The sequence below is a fragment of the Rhamphochromis longiceps genome, linkage group LG18 (assembly GCF_057381845.1).
Source record: "Rhamphochromis longiceps isolate RC_006_pf linkage group LG18, R_longiceps_female_GT1.1, whole genome shotgun sequence".
NCBI classification, from domain to species: domain Eukaryota; kingdom Metazoa; phylum Chordata; class Actinopteri; order Cichliformes; family Cichlidae; genus Rhamphochromis; species Rhamphochromis longiceps.
Window position 1 is genome coordinate 25,208,970 of NC_140574.1, and position 19,484 is coordinate 25,228,453.

At 42.7% G+C, this 19,484-nt stretch overlaps 2 protein-coding genes and 1 non-coding gene across 3 annotated transcripts; all 3 read right to left on the bottom strand.

Moving 5' to 3' along the window:
• Nucleotides 1-620: 620 nt before the first annotated feature.
• On the bottom strand, nt 621-9,232 carry cldn18 (claudin 18). The gene is made up of 5 exons (XM_085389805.1): nt 9,013-9,232; nt 7,470-7,634; nt 1,424-1,562; nt 1,204-1,317; nt 621-1,045 (listed from the first exon to the last, which is right to left on the bottom strand). Exons 1-5 carry the CDS (start codon nt 9,230-9,232, stop codon nt 949-951), a joined length of 735 nt encoding a protein of 244 aa, XP_085245931.1. The 3' UTR covers nt 621-948.
• Nucleotides 9,233-10,917: 1,685 nt separating this feature from the next.
• On the bottom strand, nt 10,918-11,769 carry LOC146648389 (transcription factor Sox-14). Its single transcript, XM_085389076.1, has one exon. The coding sequence runs from the start codon at nt 11,641-11,643 to the stop codon at nt 10,918-10,920; it is 726 nt and encodes a 241-aa protein (XP_085245202.1). The 5' UTR covers nt 11,644-11,769.
• A 6,789-nt stretch (nt 11,770-18,558) lies between these two features.
• Nucleotides 18,559-18,630, bottom strand: trnap-ugg (transfer RNA proline (anticodon UGG)). Its single transcript has one exon. It is a non-coding gene; the product is annotated as a tRNA-Pro (tRNA).
• Between the last annotated feature and the right edge of the window lie 854 nt (nt 18,631-19,484).

The following is a 19,484-nucleotide window of genomic DNA, read 5'->3' on the forward strand; positions in this document are numbered from 1 at the left end:
CTAGTGGTTATTTATGACATCACATCAGTCCTGTGATGCATTGCCATTTTTAAAAATTTATTTTATCTTTACAAATTGTGTTCTTATTGAATGGCCTTTTTTGTTATTATAAAACTGTAAAAACTTTTTTTTCAGCTGCTAGTTTGGGTTTCAGTAGAGATGTTTCCATGTCAACACCAAAAATAAAGATACAGTTACAGAGCCATTAAAGCTCTGGATACTGGACTGGATCCAGCTGTCTGATGGTTTTTTACAGCAGAACCAGTTGAAGATGGGGCACCAGCACAATGTAGGTGGATTTCAGACAGCCTGAGTCCAGGTGCAGTAAGCTTCTAAGCACTGTTAAAATGAGCTCCAAGATATCTGCCTGGTTGCTTGTGTCAGCTTTAAACTTGCCTGACCTTATTACAGATCTCCCTTTACAACAATACATTTGTTTAGGAAACAGTGATACAGTAGCTGATTTTACCAGGTCTGCCTGTTCCTTGGACTTATCTGCAAAATATACAGCTTTAGTAAAAGTTTCTATACATACGTCATACTTTAAATACCTGCATGTATAGTCAGTAAATGCTTGGAGCGACCACAACCACTTGATGCACATATTTTAGGAATCACTGTTTTATTTTCAGACAGATAATGATTACACAAAACTCAAGTAAAAAAAAGAAGCTTCAGTTACATGCAGCATCTGAGCATCACATAACCACTGTTATGTCCATGTAAAAAAATAAAAATAATAATATAGCCAAAAACTCTTTCCTTGCACCTGCAGCTGGACAGACGTGAGACACTGCTAACTTCTACTATCAGAAAATAAGAATGCACAATTGAATGCGTATATGAAGCAAATGAAAATAAATCCCCTTATAAGGCAAATTGAACGTGTAAAGCTGGAAACACATTTCTATAGTAAAGTCACTACACGTGTTTACGCTTTGGCTGAGGTTACACATACTGGTGCTCTTTCTTGCCTCCCTCTGAGCGGTGGTCCATCACTTCAGTTTTGTTGTTGGACTGAGGTTTGTACACAACCCCTGGGTAACTGCAAAAGAAACAAATGGCAGGAAAAAATCTGTTGTGAAAATGTTTCTCTTGTAAATGTAAATGAAAAATTGAGGGGGGCATTTGTAGAGAACTGCTCCAGATAAAACTGCAGCAGAAAGTAATTTAAAAACATGATACATCTATGAGGGGACTTACCGTGGTTTCTCATCTTTTATCATCTCTCTGAAAGCGAGAGACTTCAGGATGCCACCAATGAGCAGGACGCCCCCGCCGATCCAGCCAACGAACAGTGCTGGGCCAAATGTGTAACTGGTAAAAAAAAAAGAAGAAGCAGAAAACAAAAAACATTACATTGCACACACACTATAGGAATTATTTGGTGAAATAATTACATGCAAGCAAAACAGCATCATACGTGGTTATTCCTACTCCGCCCATTCCCATGTTCATCCCCTCTCCCATCATTTCTTGTGTGTAGCTGGTGTAGGTGGACGTCCTGAAACTTTCCACAATTTGATTGGCATACACAGAAGCTCCTGCAATGCCACACACACCTGAGAGAAGGAGAAAAACAGGAGCTCAGTGATTTATTTACCTCTGCCACACTCTCAGCTTGGTCAAATACTGCTATAATGACTGCAGTGGATGCTCATATTAAATATGAGGTGTTTTAACTAATGAGGTGCAAATAATTCCTGTGGAGCCCAGACTGATCCAAACTGCATTCTGGGAGCCCATATCAGTTTATTTGACCATTAGATCAAATATACAGTCTGTGCTGTAAATTTCAGATGTCAGATGCAGTTAGCTAGAACTTTAAGAATACTTCCTGCAGTTAAAGTTATCTCCTGGATATGATGAATGTCAATACTTCTTTGCAAATACTGCAGTTTCATGAAAGAAATTATCATAGAAACTGTACAAATTAAAGTAAATACAACAAAAGCACAAGATTACATTAGTGTGAAAGAACCTCAGTAAAATTAAAGCATCACAACATTTGTGCAGCATTGTCCTGTACAAATGTTAAATAAATTACAGCATGGTTGCTTTAAATGTTACAGCAACTTGCTGGCAACACTGTAAGTATTTTACTTACTCTTACAGTGTAGCTCAGTATGGTGTCAGTGGATGGTTTTATATAAAATCAGCCAGGTCTGAGGAAAGTTTACAACCGACCCATTCAGAATCTGCTACTTTTGGTGGTCCCGTAACTTTAACATAATCTAATGAAAGTGTACAAAATTTTAACTTCAGTTCACATATTGTTCCAGTTACAGGCCCTCAAAGTATTTAAGGGTGGGTAGAACTTGGCTCTTTTTAGGTAGCATAAATTTTTTCAGTATATTTGCGTATAAATGATGACACTGGACGCAGCGTGTTCGGGTGATGTGTTCCAACTTTACTCGTAACCCGGAAGCTCCCCCCACACACAGCCTTATGGGAACAGTAGTCTACCGCTACACCTCCTCCTTCTAGCTAAAGACATACTTCATAACGTCTCAAACAGCTCACTAGAACAGAAATGGGGAACATCATGAAACATGAAAATTATACACATCCCTCATTTGTTCACTTACATTTAAACAAAACACATTATTGTAAACATCTCTGACAGCTTAACCCAGCTTTGAATAGGGCATGAATGGATAACTTCAGAGAATTACACATCCAGTCTTTCAGGAGGTCTCACCACTCGACCAGATCTGGTAATAGTCTCTGTTGGTCTGAGGTGGCTCCTATTTCTCCTCAGAAAACCCCTGTCTGTCTCTACCACATAGGATCTGGGAGCACTGGCAGGTCCAACTACTGCTCCGGTAGTTCCTTCCGTGGTAATCCACACTTTCTGTCCTGACTCTATGTCTGCGGTTGTAGTGTTTTGCCTGCTCACGCCTCCCCTCCTCATCTTTTTTTCGAAAAGCCTGTAGGTCAGGCCACCTTGGCACCAGCTTTGCCACAGCCTGTGGCAGCGTGGTCCGCAGGTGTCTCCCCATAAGCAACTGCGCCGGCGAGAGCCCATGTTCCAGTGGGGTGGCCCTGTACGCTAGCAGTGCTCTGGTGTAGTCACAGTCCTTTTTCCACAAGTCTTTAATGGTACGAACAGCGCGTTCTGCCTCCCCGTTGGCTTGGGGGTACCTAGGGCTGCTCGTTTCATGTGCGAACTGGTACTCTTTGGCAAAGTGCTTGAACTGTTCTGATGAAAATTGTGGCCCGTTATCCGATACCACAGTCTCGGCAACACCATGTCTTGCAAAGGCTTCTTTTACAGCATTAATAGTGACCTCTGCAGTTGTGTGTCTCAGTTCAGCTATCTCAATGTACCTTGAGAAAAAATCAATAATCAGCAGGAAGTGTTTCTTTGACCACTCGAACAGATCCATGCCGACTTTTTGCCATGGGCGGTCGGGAACAGGAGTTGCCAGCATTGGTTCACGGCACTGTAACCTATGTTTTTGACATGTTTCGCACCTGTCTACCATTTGACGTATTTGGGTTGAGATGCCCGGCCACCACACAGACTCTTTTGCTCTGGCCCTGCATTTTGAAACGCCCTGGTGGCCTTCATGCAAACGTGACAAAACCTCCGCTCTCATTTGAGGTGGTATCACAAGTCTCTCCCCTTTCATGAGAAGACCATGGACTAGATTGAAGTCCATTCTGTATTGCCAGTATCCCTTTAACTCTGGATCTAGTTTACCTTTTTCTGGCCAGCCTGTCCCACATTGATACACCACCTTTCTACACAGGTCATCCATTTCCTGCGCCAACTTAATCTCCTCCAGCCTTTTATCTGTTGCTGGGAGATGGGAAACTACACCGTCCACGAAAACCTCCACCTCTTTTTCCAGCTGAAGATCCCCAGCAGAAGGAGGCCCTGCCAGCGGTGCTCGTGAGAGAGCATCAGCAGTGACAAGGTTTTTCCCTGGAACATGGACAATGGTGAAAGTAAAGCGCAGCAGCCTGAGGCGGAATCTCAGGATGCGTGGAGGCAGGTCATCCAGGCCTCTTGTGCTCAGAAGAGGGACCAGGGGTTTGTGATCTGTGATTAGAGTGAACTGTAAGCCCATGAGGTAAGATGACAGTCGTTCACACGCCCACGTTACAGCTAGTGCCTCCTTTTCTATCTGCGCGTAGCGTTTCTCTGTATCTGTGAGACCTCTTGAGATATATGTGACCGGTCGCCAGGAGTTGTCAGACTGTTTCTGAGTGAGAACAGCCCCGACACCGTATGGCGATGCATCTGCAGCGACTCGTGTATCTGCTGAGTTGGAGTACTGAGCGAGCACTTCTGGAGAGCTTAATATCCCTTTTAGTCTCCTAAATGCTGTTTCCTGTGGCTCCGCCCATATCCAGTCATTTCTGTCTTTTAGCAGTTCCTTTAATGGTGTGGTGATTGTGGCTAATTGTGGCATAAACTTGGCAAGATAGTTGGCCATGCCCATGAGACGGCGCACATCCTCCACACTCTGAGGCTGCGGCAGCTGCTGGATTGCTGTTATCTTGTTGGGATCAGCCTCAATGCCTGTTGCTGACACTTTGTGTCCCACAAAGATTATTTGACTTTTAGCAAACTCACACTTCTCATTCAGAGTGAGACCCTCCTTATGAAACATTTGGAGCACACAGTGCAACCTCTGGTCGTGCTCCTGCCTGTCTCTGCCGTATACAAGCACATCATCGGCGTGACAAATCACCCCTTCAAAATCTTCCAGCATCTGTGACATTCGCCTTTGGAAATGTTCCGGCGTCGATGCAATGCCAAAAGGAAGGCGGTTGAACTGAAACCTTCCAAAAGGCGTGATGAAGGTAGTGAGTGGCCTTGACTCTGGCGTGAGCGGAATTTGCCAGAATCCAGACCGGGCGTCGAGCTTTGTGAACACTTTAGCATCTTTCATCATCGCTAGTGTTTGATCTACTGCTGGGAGGATGTGTCTTTCTCTTTTGACTACTGTGTTCAGGGGTGTGAGGTCCACACATATTCTGGGGGGCTTTCCTGCTGGTCTGGGGACCACTACCATGCCAGAACACCACTCTGTAGGCTCAGTGACTTTGGAGATAACACCCATTTCTTCCATTCTGTGCAGCTCATTTCTCACTGCATCTCTGAGGGGAAGAGGAACACGTCTTGGGACAGATAGGGCTATTGGTACAGCTCCTTGCTCTATCTCAATGTGATAAGGCTCCCTCAGCACGCCTAAACCTTTAAAAACGTCTGGGTATGCTGCCCTGAAGTCTGTCACCGATTCCTCTACTGTGCTTACTCTGTACATAAGACCCAGAGCCTCACACGCTGGCCTGCTTAGCAGTGGCTGTACTAGACCTGACACAAGCTAGACGTCTTGAGAAACACTGCGCCCTTTTACTGCTAGCTGTGCCTCGAAGCAGCCTTTAACATTAAGTGGGTTACTGCCCGGCCCTAGTAACTTCTTTCTGGGTCTCTGCAGCTTACCATCCCTGTCTGGACTGTACAAACCCTCTGGAATAGATGTAACATCCGCCCCTGTGTCAAGTTTAAAATATACATTTTCCCCATTTAACTTGACCTTTTGCACCCAGGGCTGTGACCTCCCAGTCTCTACTTCACCCAAGAACACACAATCCTCGCTGTCTGCATCTTTCTGATTTTCTGTCACTTCGCGTAGTGCTGTAGCTTCACTACTGCGACAGACCGCAGCAAAGTGCCCTTTTTTCTGACATTTTCGACACTGTACCTCTTTGGCTGGACATTCTTTCCATGAGTGTTTGTTCTTGCGACCACAGCGGCCACATTCCTTTCCACTTTGTTTGATTGGCTTTTGTTCCTTCTTCTGCCACGTCTGCGTTTTCCCGCGTGTTGTATTTGTCCGTATTGTGTCCATGTTCAGTGTTTTCTCCACTGCCGCGCTGCTGTGAAGTATTGATTGTTGTTTCTTTACCGTTTCGCTCTGCCTAACTTTCTCAATGGCTTTAGCAAGAGCCAACTCTGAGTCCATTTGCAGCAGCTCGGACAGTCTTTTGTCTTTTATGCCAACTACAATTCTGTCCCTTATGAGTTCGTCTTTGAGTGCTCCAAATGCACAATTTTCTGCAAGTTTGTGCACAGCAGTGATGAACGACTCTGTACTTTCCCCTTCCTGTTGCCGTCTGGAGTTAAACTGTGCTCTTTCAAAAATTACGTTGTGTTTTCCTACGTAATGTTTGTCAAATGCCTCTTTGACAGTTGCATATTTCTTTTTATCTGCATCGCACAGTGGTAAAACTGCCAAAACATCATCAGCAGCGTCTCCCATAGCGTACAGGAGTGCATTAACTTGATACTCGTCTGATTTGTTATCAAGAGCAGTTGCAATGCGAAATCTTTCGAACCTTCTGATCCACTTTGGCCATTCGGCAGGATGAGAAAAGTCAAATGTTTCTGGGGGTGTTATTTGTACCGTGGTCGCCATCGTGACGTGTGGATCCCTGGCTTCCTCGCGTTCAGAATCCAAGCTTTCCGGTGCGCCGACCTCGTCTCCTCCTTCCGACATGTGAAGCTCGTGCTCGACCGCGCGCGCGCACGCGCCCTGTTGCTAGCGCCGGTCACAGCCTCGGCCACGCTTCACCTGCTTGCCGGTCTTGTTCGGGTTATCGATGCGAAAACTTCTCTCGCAGTTAACTGCACCGTACTGTACTCGAAAAAGAAGAAGAAGAAAAAAAAACTGTGGAGACCGCCGTTCGCACTTCTGACACCACGTATAAATGATGACACTGGACGCAGCGTGTTCGGGTGATGTGTTCCAACTTTACTCGTAACCCGGAAGCTCCCCCCACACACAGCCTTATGGGAACAGTAGTCTACCGCTACAATTTGAGCCCTCATAACTTCATAAATACACCACATGAATATTTCATGGTTGAAAAAAATCAATAACAAAAACCATTTAAACTCTATTGAAAACTTAAACCAAATGAAAAAAATTAATTTGGGTCAACTTCAAGGGTGGTTCACACAAGCTATCTCATATGAAAGAGCTCCGTTTGACCTTTTTACCTGTTCAGGCCAGGCTCAGCTTCAAGTTGCAATTACTTCTATGTCAAAATAGTTTTCTGTAACAATGATTTTAAGCCATTTGCATTCCTTGAGGGGCCTGTAACTCTGACAATCCTGTTAAAGTTACTGTATAAAAAACAAAAATGGGATATTTCGACAAAGTTTAGGAGAAACATTCACTGATTTGAATGACACCAGTCACAACGGATGTCCCTAATTGTATGACTTTCAGCACAGAGGCCCCGCCCACCTGCCTGTTTGTGAGGGGCATCCAATCGGGTTTTGCAATGTGCAAGATTAAAAAAAAAAGATGATTTTGAACCATTGGTCATACAAAGATACTCTGGGGGTGTCCAATAATAGACCCCCCCCCCCCCCAAAAAAAGAAACAAAAAGACAAAAACAATTCAGTTTAGTTTGTACTAGAAAGTTCACAGAGGTAAATAATGACCTGCGATGACGAACATGATGCCAGCAGTGAGGCTCATCTTAGCCTTTGCGCTGTCTGCCATCTTGTTCATTGTGAGGCAGCTCAGGGAAAAGACTGATATCAGCATCCCGAGCACGCTCAGCACCACACCCACTATCATCAGAGCTCGCACCGCCTGGAAGGTACCTGGTGGACAGAAAACACGGAGACCTTAGCGCGTTACATTGACTCTAGTCAACCTAAGACCACTGATGAGTTCAGTTCAAGTCTTATTATGTCAAAAACTGTAGATGGCTTCACAAAAAACACTCAAGGTAGGCTTTTATACTGAAATGACTAATTCTTCAAATACAATGTGTCTAAAGATTTGAAGTGTGTTCTCTTACAGTAGATGTGCTGTTGGGAGGTGCCTTTGCTTGTTGTTTGTTCTGCTTTCTGATAACCGAGTCTGGGCCTGGCCTTTATGATAGAAATGCTAATGCAAACACTAATAGGTGCGGGCCCAACCCTCACAAAAACCAAGGGTTTGATCTCTTTCGGTGACACTTTTTTTGTTTTGTCTTAACTTCCTCTTTACTTAGTTTGAAACGTATCTACATCCTACACGACAGTTCAAAACTTCTACAGACACATTTAAAAACTCAGGTTCATGGCTGATGAACATGGTGAGGTTTTCACCCTATTATTACCAGTAGGGCATTTCACTTCTTAGCACTTTTCCTTTTTTATTTTTCATTTTTGTCCTCACTTCAGTTTTAGTTGGTTTCCAGTTTGGATTTGCTTTTTAAAATGATCATTATTTGTTTGTTTATCCATATGTGTATTTTTTTATTTTAATATTCAGAGTCTTTGTTAAAAGAAAATTTCAAATAAATGTAAACAATAAGTTTTTACAGACATGATAATATACCTGTGAGTCAGGTTTATCAAGTTTTTATGTTGACCAAAATGAGTTTCCGAAGTGCAAAACATATTTTTTTCCCTACAAGTTCTTCAACCTAATAATTACATTTTACTTTGCAAAGAGTTCAGGGAGGTTTCTAAGTGAGGATGTTAATCAGCCAATGTAGTTCACTTCATTATTTTACAGTTTTGTTTTGTTTGTTTTTTGTTTTTTTACAAATTTGTTGAATGAAAGAGACGCGGAGAGGAAAGCAATCTTTTTCCAATGCTGTTGCTTTTACATGTTTCATCATGGCCGAAATGTTGATGTGAAACAACCTCCTCCTGGGACATTTGAGAGGAAGCATATGTTGGATCTCGACATACGGCCTTGTCCTGAACGTCTCCTGAGCACTCAAGACATTTTAAAATAACCAAATTACAGAATTGCTTCTATGATCAGTGAAAATGTAACATCTCCTTTTAGAGCAGAGACGGAAGAGTGTTCATTTCCTTGTTAAGAAAAACTCCTGCGGCTGTGGCCTTGTCAGTGAGGGAAAAATAATTCCCAGCCTGAATATGTTCAGTGTTTAAGACAACAATGATTTAGACTAATTTGAAAGCAAACAGTCAGTCACCAGATAGGATGTGAAAATTAAGGCTTGAGAGAGCCTCGCCATACCTGAGTAACCCAGAAGGCCGTAGAGCGGGCGGCACTCTGTGAGTCCGGCGGAGGTCGTCTCACAGTCTTGCCACAGACCCTTGTAGGTATAAACGGAGGTCACGACCTGCTCCTGCCTGTCCTTCACGCTCCAGTTGTTCATGGCTGTGGCCGCAATGAGGGCAGCTGCACCGATGAGACCCAAGATGAATCCACCATTTTGCAGAACTGAAGGCGCCATTGTTGTGTGGTGGTTCGGAAGCTGGAAAATATACACCTCGGAGATGCAGTGTGTGTGTAGATTAATAGATACTACTTAAAGTATAGCTGGACATATAACTGAGTGTAGATTAAGGTGTCACAGGTGTGCCGTGTGATGCAGAGAATCAAAATGTGCAAAGAGGTGCTTTGTAGTCATGGTGGTAGTGTGGTGGGTGGAGGAGACTGGGTGTTACCCCTGGGTGATACGGCAGCATGGGTTGGGCTACCAAGTGGTGTGAACGCAGTGGTGATAGGAACACCTGACACCTGAGAAAGAACGTTACTATTCCTGCGAATTACAAACTGTTTGTCAGTCTAGAATCGTTAGTAACTCCCTCACACCAGAAAAAAGTCTGGAAAAACAACGTACAGATACACACAGGTGAGCGGGAACCGATCAGGGTGGCCAAAGATCACCATCAGCTACACAGGAGGACTTAAGAAGTTTAAGAAGATTGCAGGCTCTCCTCTCTCTTGAGCTGCAGTGTCCCTGCTAAAAGTACAGTGAGGAATATTTGATGCATTTCTACCGTGTAATGCTGAACAAATGCACATTTAGACAATAAAGGACACCTTGTTTTTTTCCATTTACACTTCCAAATACAAGAGATTTGCTTGCTGAGCTTTTGTACATGAAGACCAGAGCTCACTGTGAGTTCTCTTTCTTGTATATTGTAGACGTGAAACAATCTTGTACCTCATACAGTTTCCATGATTCTGCTTATCACTTGGTCAACAAACGGGAGAGGAGATAAGTTCCTATTATTCGCTTATCATCACCCTGGCTCACTTTTGCTTAAACACACACACACTTACACACACGGAGTCATGCAGTAGTCAAACATGAGTGGACTGGAAAATGTAATTTTGTAATGTTTGCAATGTTTGTCAGTTGCTGTGAAGTGTCTGTGATGGTTTAGTATCTGTTTGTCTTTAGTGTAAGTCTGTAAAACAGCTTATCAGGAGATATAGGTGGTTAGAGCTTAACACAATCGCAACAGTGAAGTAATTATTACAGCTCATGTGTGATGTAAAATATGATTAACAGGGTTGTGAATCACCCCCAGTGACTACAACTACCAGCTTCTGCTTAATATTATTCATCAAACAGAAACTGACCCACTGCTTTACCTGGTTTAACACAGTCTTAATGCAGTTCTAAACATACATATATAGACAGTCCCTCTGAAAACATTTATTATTCCCAATTCAGAGTACAAATCAATCAATCAAACAAAAACAGTCCCACTTAATGAAGCAGATATTCTGTGGAATAACTGTCCAAGTGTGAGAACTAATGAAAACCTGACTGTTTTGGAAAGGGGGGAGGAGACAAGTCTATAACTTCAGCATGTTGGTCCTATGTTATGCATGTCCACTGTATTTAAACTGAAACGATTTTCCTTACAAAAGAGTAACAAATTAGCATCATCACCACCCTCCCCCTTCTCTAAATACTTTTTTTTTACTCTATTTACATGGAATAAGGAGTAATACAGGGACTTTTATAGTTTTTTTTTAATCAATCCGTGATTGAAATATCTGCGCTGACACTTTAATATTTAAATGTGGTCATCTAAGCCTGAGTCTCTAAACGACCTCTTCTTCTTTCTGTGCGCAAACTTTCCCCCTCCTGCCCATGCGTCTTTATGTGTATCCAGTCTGTCACACACTGGAGCTGGGTGAAGCATACGAGTCCATGCCGCTCTTGGTCATCCCTCCAGGAAAGAGGATATATGCCACCTGGGGTTGTAAAGTAGCTGCAGACCAGGCGCCACAGTTACACGGCATCATGTATCCCGGGCCGGAAGGCGATGGGTGAGTGTGGGTGTGCTGTGCGGGGCAGGGCAGACCCCCAAACCCTCCAGTCTGGTATCCAAAGGTGTGCGCGCTGTAGGGCACGGCGCCTGCGGTCAGAGAGTGCGGTATCTCCGCCATCCGCTGGACAGCTCCGGTGCTGAAATGTGCCACCGGCTCCAGGAGAGAGAATGAGGAAGCAGCGGAGGCGGGAGCCAGGAGAGCTCTGGCTTTATCCCCGGGGACGAGAAAAGAGTCGATGGAAAATCCTTTCAAGTGTTCCGCTGCGTCCCCGAGTAAAGACGGCAACGGGAAAACGAACCGGTCCCTCTTCAGGAGACTCTTAGGTTTGCGCCGGGGTCTGTACTTGTAATCCGGGTGCTCCTTCATGTGCTGAGCCCGCAGTCTCTTGGCCTCGTCGATGTAGGGACGCTTCTCAGAGTCAGAGAGCATTTTCCACTCCGCTCCGAGTCTCTTGCTGATTTCAGAGTTGTGCATCTTCGGGTTTTCCCGGGCCATCTTCCTCCTCTGACCTCTGGACCAAACCATGAAGGCGTTCATAGGTCTCTTGATGTGATCTAAAGGTTTTGCCATCGCAGGGACAGACGCATTAATTAAAACACCTACTGACCGCACTTTAAATTCACCTACTCCTTCAAAAAGCTCATGTTTCTCTAGTGAGTAAAATGGAAAAGTGCGAAGAACTCTCGGGAATAGCCAGAGAAATATTTTAAGCTAACACTAAGTCCAAATTGACTGAAGCGTTTACACAAAGTGGAGCTGAAAACTACATAAAGCCAAAAGCCTGGGCGTATGAATGGAACCAAGAGGAAGCTTGTTATGGAAGATGCTGGGCATGTCATCCTCCTCATCATCACACCACTGTCACGGCGGGCCAAGCCAATGGGAATGAGAGAGCGCACTGTAATCCTCTCACAAAAAAACTGACTGTTAAGGCCTACAACATTTGAGGGGCACCCCCTCTTCTCGCTCTCCAACAGTTTTTAGTCTCTTCAAATCTCAACTGAGAGAAGCAGGGATGAAAACCAGCGAAGAAGCTGGACTGCAGAAAACTAGAAACTAAAAGGATTTGTATGAGGGGGTTGAAAGGTGCGGCTGCTTGTGGCCCTGAATGCCTCATTTGCACAATAATAATCTTCATTTCAAAGGAAGTCAGCTACCTTTATTTTATTTTATTTTATTTTATTTTATTTTGACAGGTTTTCTGAAACTGTGCCACAGTTAGCACCACAGTTGTTCTTGGCTACAGTGTTTTCTTTTTCTACTCTTAGTTCTGTTCTAAATTTTGTGCTGTCCATTCAAAGTATTCTTGCATACCTCTTTTGTTAATCCACGTTGAACCAGCTCCTATTGTTTTTAAATGCATGGTGGAAAAAACACAGTGTCTAAAACCAATGTAATCAGCCCAAAAAAATCCAACTGCAGCTTGTTAATTCCCCTCAAATTGCTAAAACTTCCAGATTCCCCTCCAACACGGATGACACGGCTCTTGAAATATGGCCCTGTGTAAAACTAAATTAAATGGGAATGCCTGCAGGTCTTGGCTGTTGGGCCAAACCCCAACAAGCCCTTGCATAATAAGCTGACACCTTTAAAATGCTTCCACTGGCTTTAGTGAGGAAAGACCAGTACATTTCCAAACAGGTAAGTGCTATTTCATTAGTATGCCTTAAAGATTTCCCCATATTCAGCTTGGCTGACTGTCTTTAGAAAGAAACTTGTCGGCAAGGGTCTTTGCCTCTTTGCCTCAACATCTTACTTTTGCATGCCATGGTTGTAAAACTGACAATGATTCAGACCTCAGTCCGATCTTAACAAAACGCCCCCAAACTCTCACCCTCCCTTTTTCCTGCAGTTTTCCCACTTTGCGATGCCACCCACCATGGCCCAATCTCTGTTCTCTCCAAACTCGCTTCCACATTTGCCGCAAAATCAGTTTTTACTCTTACCTTTTACATCGCTCATTTGAATTCTGTCCAATGACACAATGCAGGTTTATTATATATCAATATGTGCGTGAGTGGCTCACCCCTCCCTCCTTCGTACTCTGTGGGATCAATATTAATCAGAGCTGTAATTCACAGGTCCTGGGTGACTCCATTGATTGTTACAGGTTTTATCATTACTACCTTATCTGATCAAATGTATGCTTCAGCTTTCTCATCTGTTATTGAAATGACATTTTTAGAAACTTAGCAGCAACTTAACTATGATTTATATGTAGTTTATGTGCATATAATTTATTATTGCCTAATATAAAAGGTAACCCTAATGGTTTAATGTATAGAATACATACTGTAGAGGCTCAACATATAACAGGGTTTCCAGGCCCAAAAATGACTTCTGCGAAACGGATTATACCCACGACAGAAGCAGGATGTGTTTGTCTGTGAGCAGACCTGCGGTGGTCAGCTGAAGCTCAGGGTTTAGGTTTCGGTTGCAGCGATGAATTCAGATATCAGGGTACCAGCGAGAAGGGGGGGGGGGGGGGGGGGGGGCTTTATTTCATTTACCTCCCACAATCAAAGGTGCCGCAGGCCTCTTCAAAGGCGAAATAAATGGACATAAAAGATCCGATAGGGCACAATGCGTCGGTGGTGGAGATGATAAGACGTTTTCGGGGAGTGTTTTTTTCCCTGTGGGTTCCCTCGCAGCAGACGGGCTGGAGGGATAAAGTGATTGGCAGCAGGGGTCAGACAGCTGATCTGTCTCCTCATAGTTGTGCTGTTATCTCCCATGCGGTAGGTTCAGACGGGCCTCGCACGCAGGAGGCACCCGCAGCCACACAGAGACAATTATTGCTTCTGCAGAGGGACCATGTTTTAGAGAGTTTTCCACTGTTTGAGAACAACAACGTGCAAGGTAGACTGCACAAAGGGCAGCGCGGGGAAACTATCTTTGTCACTGGTATATGTCTTTTTTCTTTATCCTGCAGAAAGCTCTCTCTGTTGTTTTAGTTGGGGGGGAAATAAAAATAAATAAAAGAAAAACGTGTATTGTGTCTGTGTTTGGAGTGACTTCTAAGAAAGGGCAGTGTTTCAACTCTGGAGAGATGATGGGGGGGAAATGGGTAATAAGAAAAACTGCCAGCAGCACAAAATGGCTGTCGTAATCCGGTTATCCCCAAGGCTCTAAAGATACCGGTCCTCTCCTTAGGAGTCTATCTTTTCTTCTTATGTCAAAACTGTCCTCTATGCACTCAGGTGGATTAAGGAGTCACACTGTAGAAAGAAATTGACAGGTACAAAAAGACCTGGGGGTGAAAAGGAAATGAAAGACGACACGGAGAGGCAGGCCAGGCACTCGAGCCGGGGAGTGTGCTGGCGTCTGACAAGAAAAGAATCCATCAAGTCAACTTAATGTTGAGGGAAGAGCAGTTTCCTGCTTATTTACCACATTAATTGACTGCATATTTATTGGCAGAGCTGATTAGTAATCACATAAGTCTTTAATCTTATGAAATAGCTTTTTAAAAAGATGAAACACTCATGGGTTTGACAGGTATATTGTTCACTGATGTTCCAACATAGTTTGTGTTGGGCTTAATAGAAGCTCCTCCAGGCTGTCCCTAAGAGAAGATTACATCCCGGATAGGTCATGTCACGGTGCATTGTTAAAATAAAGCCCCCACTTCGAATTCACTGTTTTAACTGGGAGTCAGTTGGCTAAAATCAGCCTGTTTTAATCGTTTAATCATGGTTCAGAGGAACCTTCTTACAGTCATTGTTGGGATGTTCTGGGGATTTTTCCTTTGGGGAAAAGGGTTTATTGGAAAATTGCATGAATGGCTTTAAAATCCTTACTACAATCTGCCCAACCTTGTCTGCTGGGAGGTGGATCAAAGCTGCTGTAAAGGCTTATTAATAGGAGAGTTTGGGCTGCTCTGACAAGGCTTGGAACTACAGCACGGCCTGATTTTACTGACTGGGTAAAGCTCGTGACGTGTAAACAACGGCTCCTTTTCAGCTCGTGAGAGCAAATGAAAAGTTGAGCTGGGGCGGATCACTTTCTTAATGATATGAAAGGTAGTTACAGGAGCCCGTAAAATATGAAGGGAGAAACATTGTTACTTGAATTTATCCATCATCCCCTCCAATCAGCCAATCAGACGACAGCCCCTCGATGCATTTAGGCATGTAGACATTGTCAAGATGACCTGGTAAAGTTCAAACTGAGCATCAGAATGTGGAAGAAAGGTGATTTAAATCTCAATCTCTGCCATGACATTCAGATGGTAGCGTCATAATTTGGTGTAAAGAACATGAATGCATCAACAGCTCAGGCTGCTGGTGGTGTAATGGTGCGGGGAATGTTTTCTTGGCACATTTTGGCTTCCTGTAGTACAAACAGAGTATTGTTAAAACGCCACAGCCTACCTAAATATTGCTGTTGACCACGTCCATTCTTTTATGACCACTGTGTACTCATTTTCTGATGGCTCCTTCTATCAGTGCACCATGTCACAAAGTTCAAATCATCTCAGTCTGGCTTCTTGAACAAGACAGCGAGTTCACTGCACTTAAATGACCTCCACAGTCACCACATCTCCTTTGGTGTTTGGTAGAAAAGGAGATTAATATCATGGATGTGGAGTCCAGCCTAGTACTAGTGTAGCCAGTAAAGTGACTCGTACATGCATTTGGGCAGATGTATGTTTCTCAGTACTTTCAGCCCAAATCCACAAATGAATTAAATAGATTAAGCTGTGAACTCCCCACCCCCGACCTAATTACTTAAATAGTTTGAGTTTCAGTGACTTTTCTACCCTCTCTCTCTCTCTCTCTCTCTCTCTCTCTCTCTCTCTTTTTTTTTTTTTTTTTTTTTTTTTTTTTTTTTTTTTTTTTTTTTTGCTGATCAACAATTTTAATCAATTTTTTTGTCAGTTAATGTTGTAGCTTTCTAAGTGCATGCACCGGGGCAGTACCATTGTTCTATGTTTGTTGAATTGATTTACAGGTCAGTTCCTCAGCCTGTGATTTTTTTTAAAAATACATTAATATAATGAAAGCTGAGACACCATAAGTGCAGTGGGTTGCTGGGTTAATGTGTATCATTGTGTCAGCATAGATGGGTCTGTCTAATGTAATTTTATGTTCACTGTAAACAGATAAGAAGACACCTTAAAGTGATTTACCAATGCTGTTAATACTAATGCTGGTAGTCATGCAGCCTAAAGAGTTTATGCATGAGAAGTAATGAGCAATGGTGTCATTTCAGTAGTGGGAATAATTATTTCTGCCTAACATGGTGGAATTACAGCACTCCACTTTGATGTAATAACTATTTCAAAACCAAAATAAATCTTGGATCAATATCTTAATATTTACGAACATCTACCACAGATATTCTACTTTATGCCCAAGATACAGTAATCGTGGCATCAAATGGATTCAGACTGCAAAACAAATCAAATAAACCTGTCATGAACTTTTCTCTTTTCTGTAGACCAAACAATGAATAAACTCAAAAATACATTAGCAGTTTAATTGATGGTCAAAATGAAATTCCCATAAAAATGGGGAAAGTTTGCGTAATAAATCAAAATGCTGAGCTTGTAATCTCATCACTTCTATCAACGAACAAACTCAGCAGAGAAGAGTGGGAAAATTACTGATTTATTGACAAAAAGTCCCCTGTTTACTTATTTATTTTTAAGATCTCAGTGAAGGGTCGAAGTAGCAGATAAAGATCATCATATGGAGAAACTGCTCAGGTGCTTTACCATATTAATCTGCCGTGCTTTGCTGCACATCAGTGTGCGTGATCTGAGTGTGCACTGATGGTGTTTGAGAAAAGGTAAGCTGAGTTTATCTAAGGTTCTGTTTTTTTCTGCTGGTGAATTTGTTTCCATCTGATGATGTGGAAAGCTCTGACGCACAGACTTAAAATTTTGTCATTTCAGCTGCAAATAAATACACTGAAATCCCGAAACATTCAAGTCTAACAAGAGTTTCTGACACTTCTGAGCGGCCCATTAGGAAACGTTTCAGCGGGAAAATCCCCAAGATTTTCAGTGCTCCAGGGAGGATTTCACTAAATCTTGTGCTTATTCTCATGATACTTAGGAAAAGTAAAGCGGTTTTAATAGCTTTCCCCTGACACATTGATGGTAGAATATGCTTTGGCTCTGTGGCAGATAGCTTCAATCCGAGGTCGACGGAGAGGGGGGTGGGGGATTGGCTCGTGTCTGCCTGCCAGTACGCTCTCATAAGGCCCCATCTAAACCAAATTAATACACTTCCTCCAACATCTGAGGATAAACCTGAAGGCCACATTACTGTGGCAGCCCCTATCAGCCAGCTTGTAATACAACCGAGTCAGCAGTCAATGAGATACATTTGCAACCAGGCATTTGTCAGCGACTCAGTGCCATGGAGGCAAGAGATTTAAAATGTCCTCCAGTAAATTAAGTGCTGCTTGAAAAGTGAAAGGTGCCGGCTAAGCAGGCAGCTGCTTACTTTAAATAACACTCTGGTTAAAAGGCTGTGGCTACGGTGGAGAGAGGAGAGGAGTGCTTGCCTGGGTTAATATTGTTGACAGAAAATGTTAAACATCTGTAAAATATCTACATATCTGCTGTACATGTGACCAAAAACCAGAGAAGAATTTGTTTCCCTGTTTGTCTCAGATTCTGCTATGAAGTTTGTTTTCCACTGAAAAAACATGATGCTGAGAAAAGAGAAGCTGTGGCTCGTTACATGGATCTCTCTTGTTTGCACTCTCTCACAGGAACTTTTATTCTTATCCAAAGCATAACTTTAGCTTTTTGCCATGTTGTCGAGTCGAGGAAACAAGCACATGAAATATATTTTTAAAAAACTTCATAAGACGCCTATGAAGCCAATACATATGACAGACTGAGCTGCCACTAAGGAGCTTATAGAAATAATGGAAATAGTGTAGTTTCTGTAGCGATGATGTGAGTGCTGTTACAGAAAGGGAAACAGGCTGGTATTTCCCAAGACGTCTTCTGGACTCAGCCTAAGCAGAGGAGTGGCTTTCTTGGGTTACATTAAAAAGGGGAGAGCTGAGGTGTTGGCACAATGTAAGGTTTGACAAGCTGCTACTACTGGCTGAATACAGAAAGACAGCCTTCAATCCACATGAATGTTTTCTAAACTACCTTTATTTATTTATTTATTTTAACCAGGAAGGCATTTAAACTATGTTTCATCTAAATTTGGTTCAAATGTGTATTCATGACATTAAATTTTCTAAATGATGTTTGAGAAATATTTTCAAAAACAGTATTCGGCACACCTACCTGCAGTACTCGCAGTAATCCACAAGAGATCAGTATATCGCTGAGTGATAGGAGACTCAGGAACGTACACACACACAGCCCGTGTCTTTTGAGAAAAAGCCTTATTACTAATATCAGTTACTTTAGAACATTATTAAAAACCAAAAGTTTAACGTAATACACGTCTGTAAGAAACTGTGGAATGGTGCGTCAAAAGTAATTGTGATTTACGGCACAAAAACAGCGGGCTCGTCCGGGATTTGAACCCGGGACCTCTCGCACCCAAAGCGAGAATCATACCCCTAGACCAACGAGCCGCATGTAAAGGAAGGAAGAAGTATAATTTATAAAATTTAACAATCACAGCTGTCAAACTTGGTTTTTACCAAACGTTCTATAAATTCACTATCTAGCATGTAGCATGTAACCTTTGCTTAACATTCATGTAAGAACTAGTTCCTGTTAGGTAACGTTACTTTAGCTCGGTGACCCACAAGCATGTCCAGCTACCAAAGTCATAATTAATTGGATTTGACACATCATTGATTAGGTATGACTTAATTGAACTTCATTACGGAAGCCATCGGTGCATTTTTATTCTACATTTAACATGAACTGGTGTAGCTGTAGCTGTGTGCTGGAATGGGCAATATGCCTTTGACATGATCCTGGACATTTGCAGAAATGTGCAATTAGAGCTATCACATCATTTTCATCAAACCGTGATCTCTCTTTTTTCTTTTTCTCAAAGGTTCCATAAACGAGATGTAATATGGAGTCATCCATTAAAGATATCAGTGCGTGACTGCATCAGGCTGTAAAATTCTGTCAAAAAAAAAATGTAACGAATCCCCATTTATAAGCAGGATATGCAGGATATGCAGGATATGATTCTCGCATATTTCATGATAGCCTTACATGTACTGCAAAGACTTTATGTTGTGACTAGTGAGAAACCTCCTTTTAAAGCAAACTGACACAAGATAATCAGCGATGTTTTCCTCTTGAACCTATGATCGGTGTGCTTCACTGTTTATAGGAACAGTTTAGGAATCGTCGGTATAGAAATGTGACCCTTCCCCCTGAGAGTGCACCCACGCTTTACCCAAACACCCAAAGTGCTATCAGATCCTCTCAGCCTGTAACTGTAGATAGAGAAGTTAGACAACTC

Bases quoted from the DNA above. Each gene is read 5' to 3' on its own strand.
- cldn18 (XM_085389805.1), bottom strand. From the start codon at position 9,232: ATGGCGCCTTCAGTTCTGCAAAATGGTGGATTCATCTTGGGTCTCATC. The intron at 7,635-9,012 runs GTATGGCGAGGC...TCTGTCCACCAG, and splicing joins CGGCCTTCTGGGTTACTCAG to GTACCTTCCAGGCGGTGCGA. The intron at 1,318-1,423 runs GTATGATGCTGT...TTTTTTTACCAG, and splicing joins GGCGGAGTAGGAATAACCAC to TTACACATTTGGCCCAGCAC.
- LOC146648389 (XM_085389076.1), bottom strand. From the start codon at position 11,643: ATGGCAAAACCTTTAGATCACATCAAGAGACCTATGAACGCCTTCATG.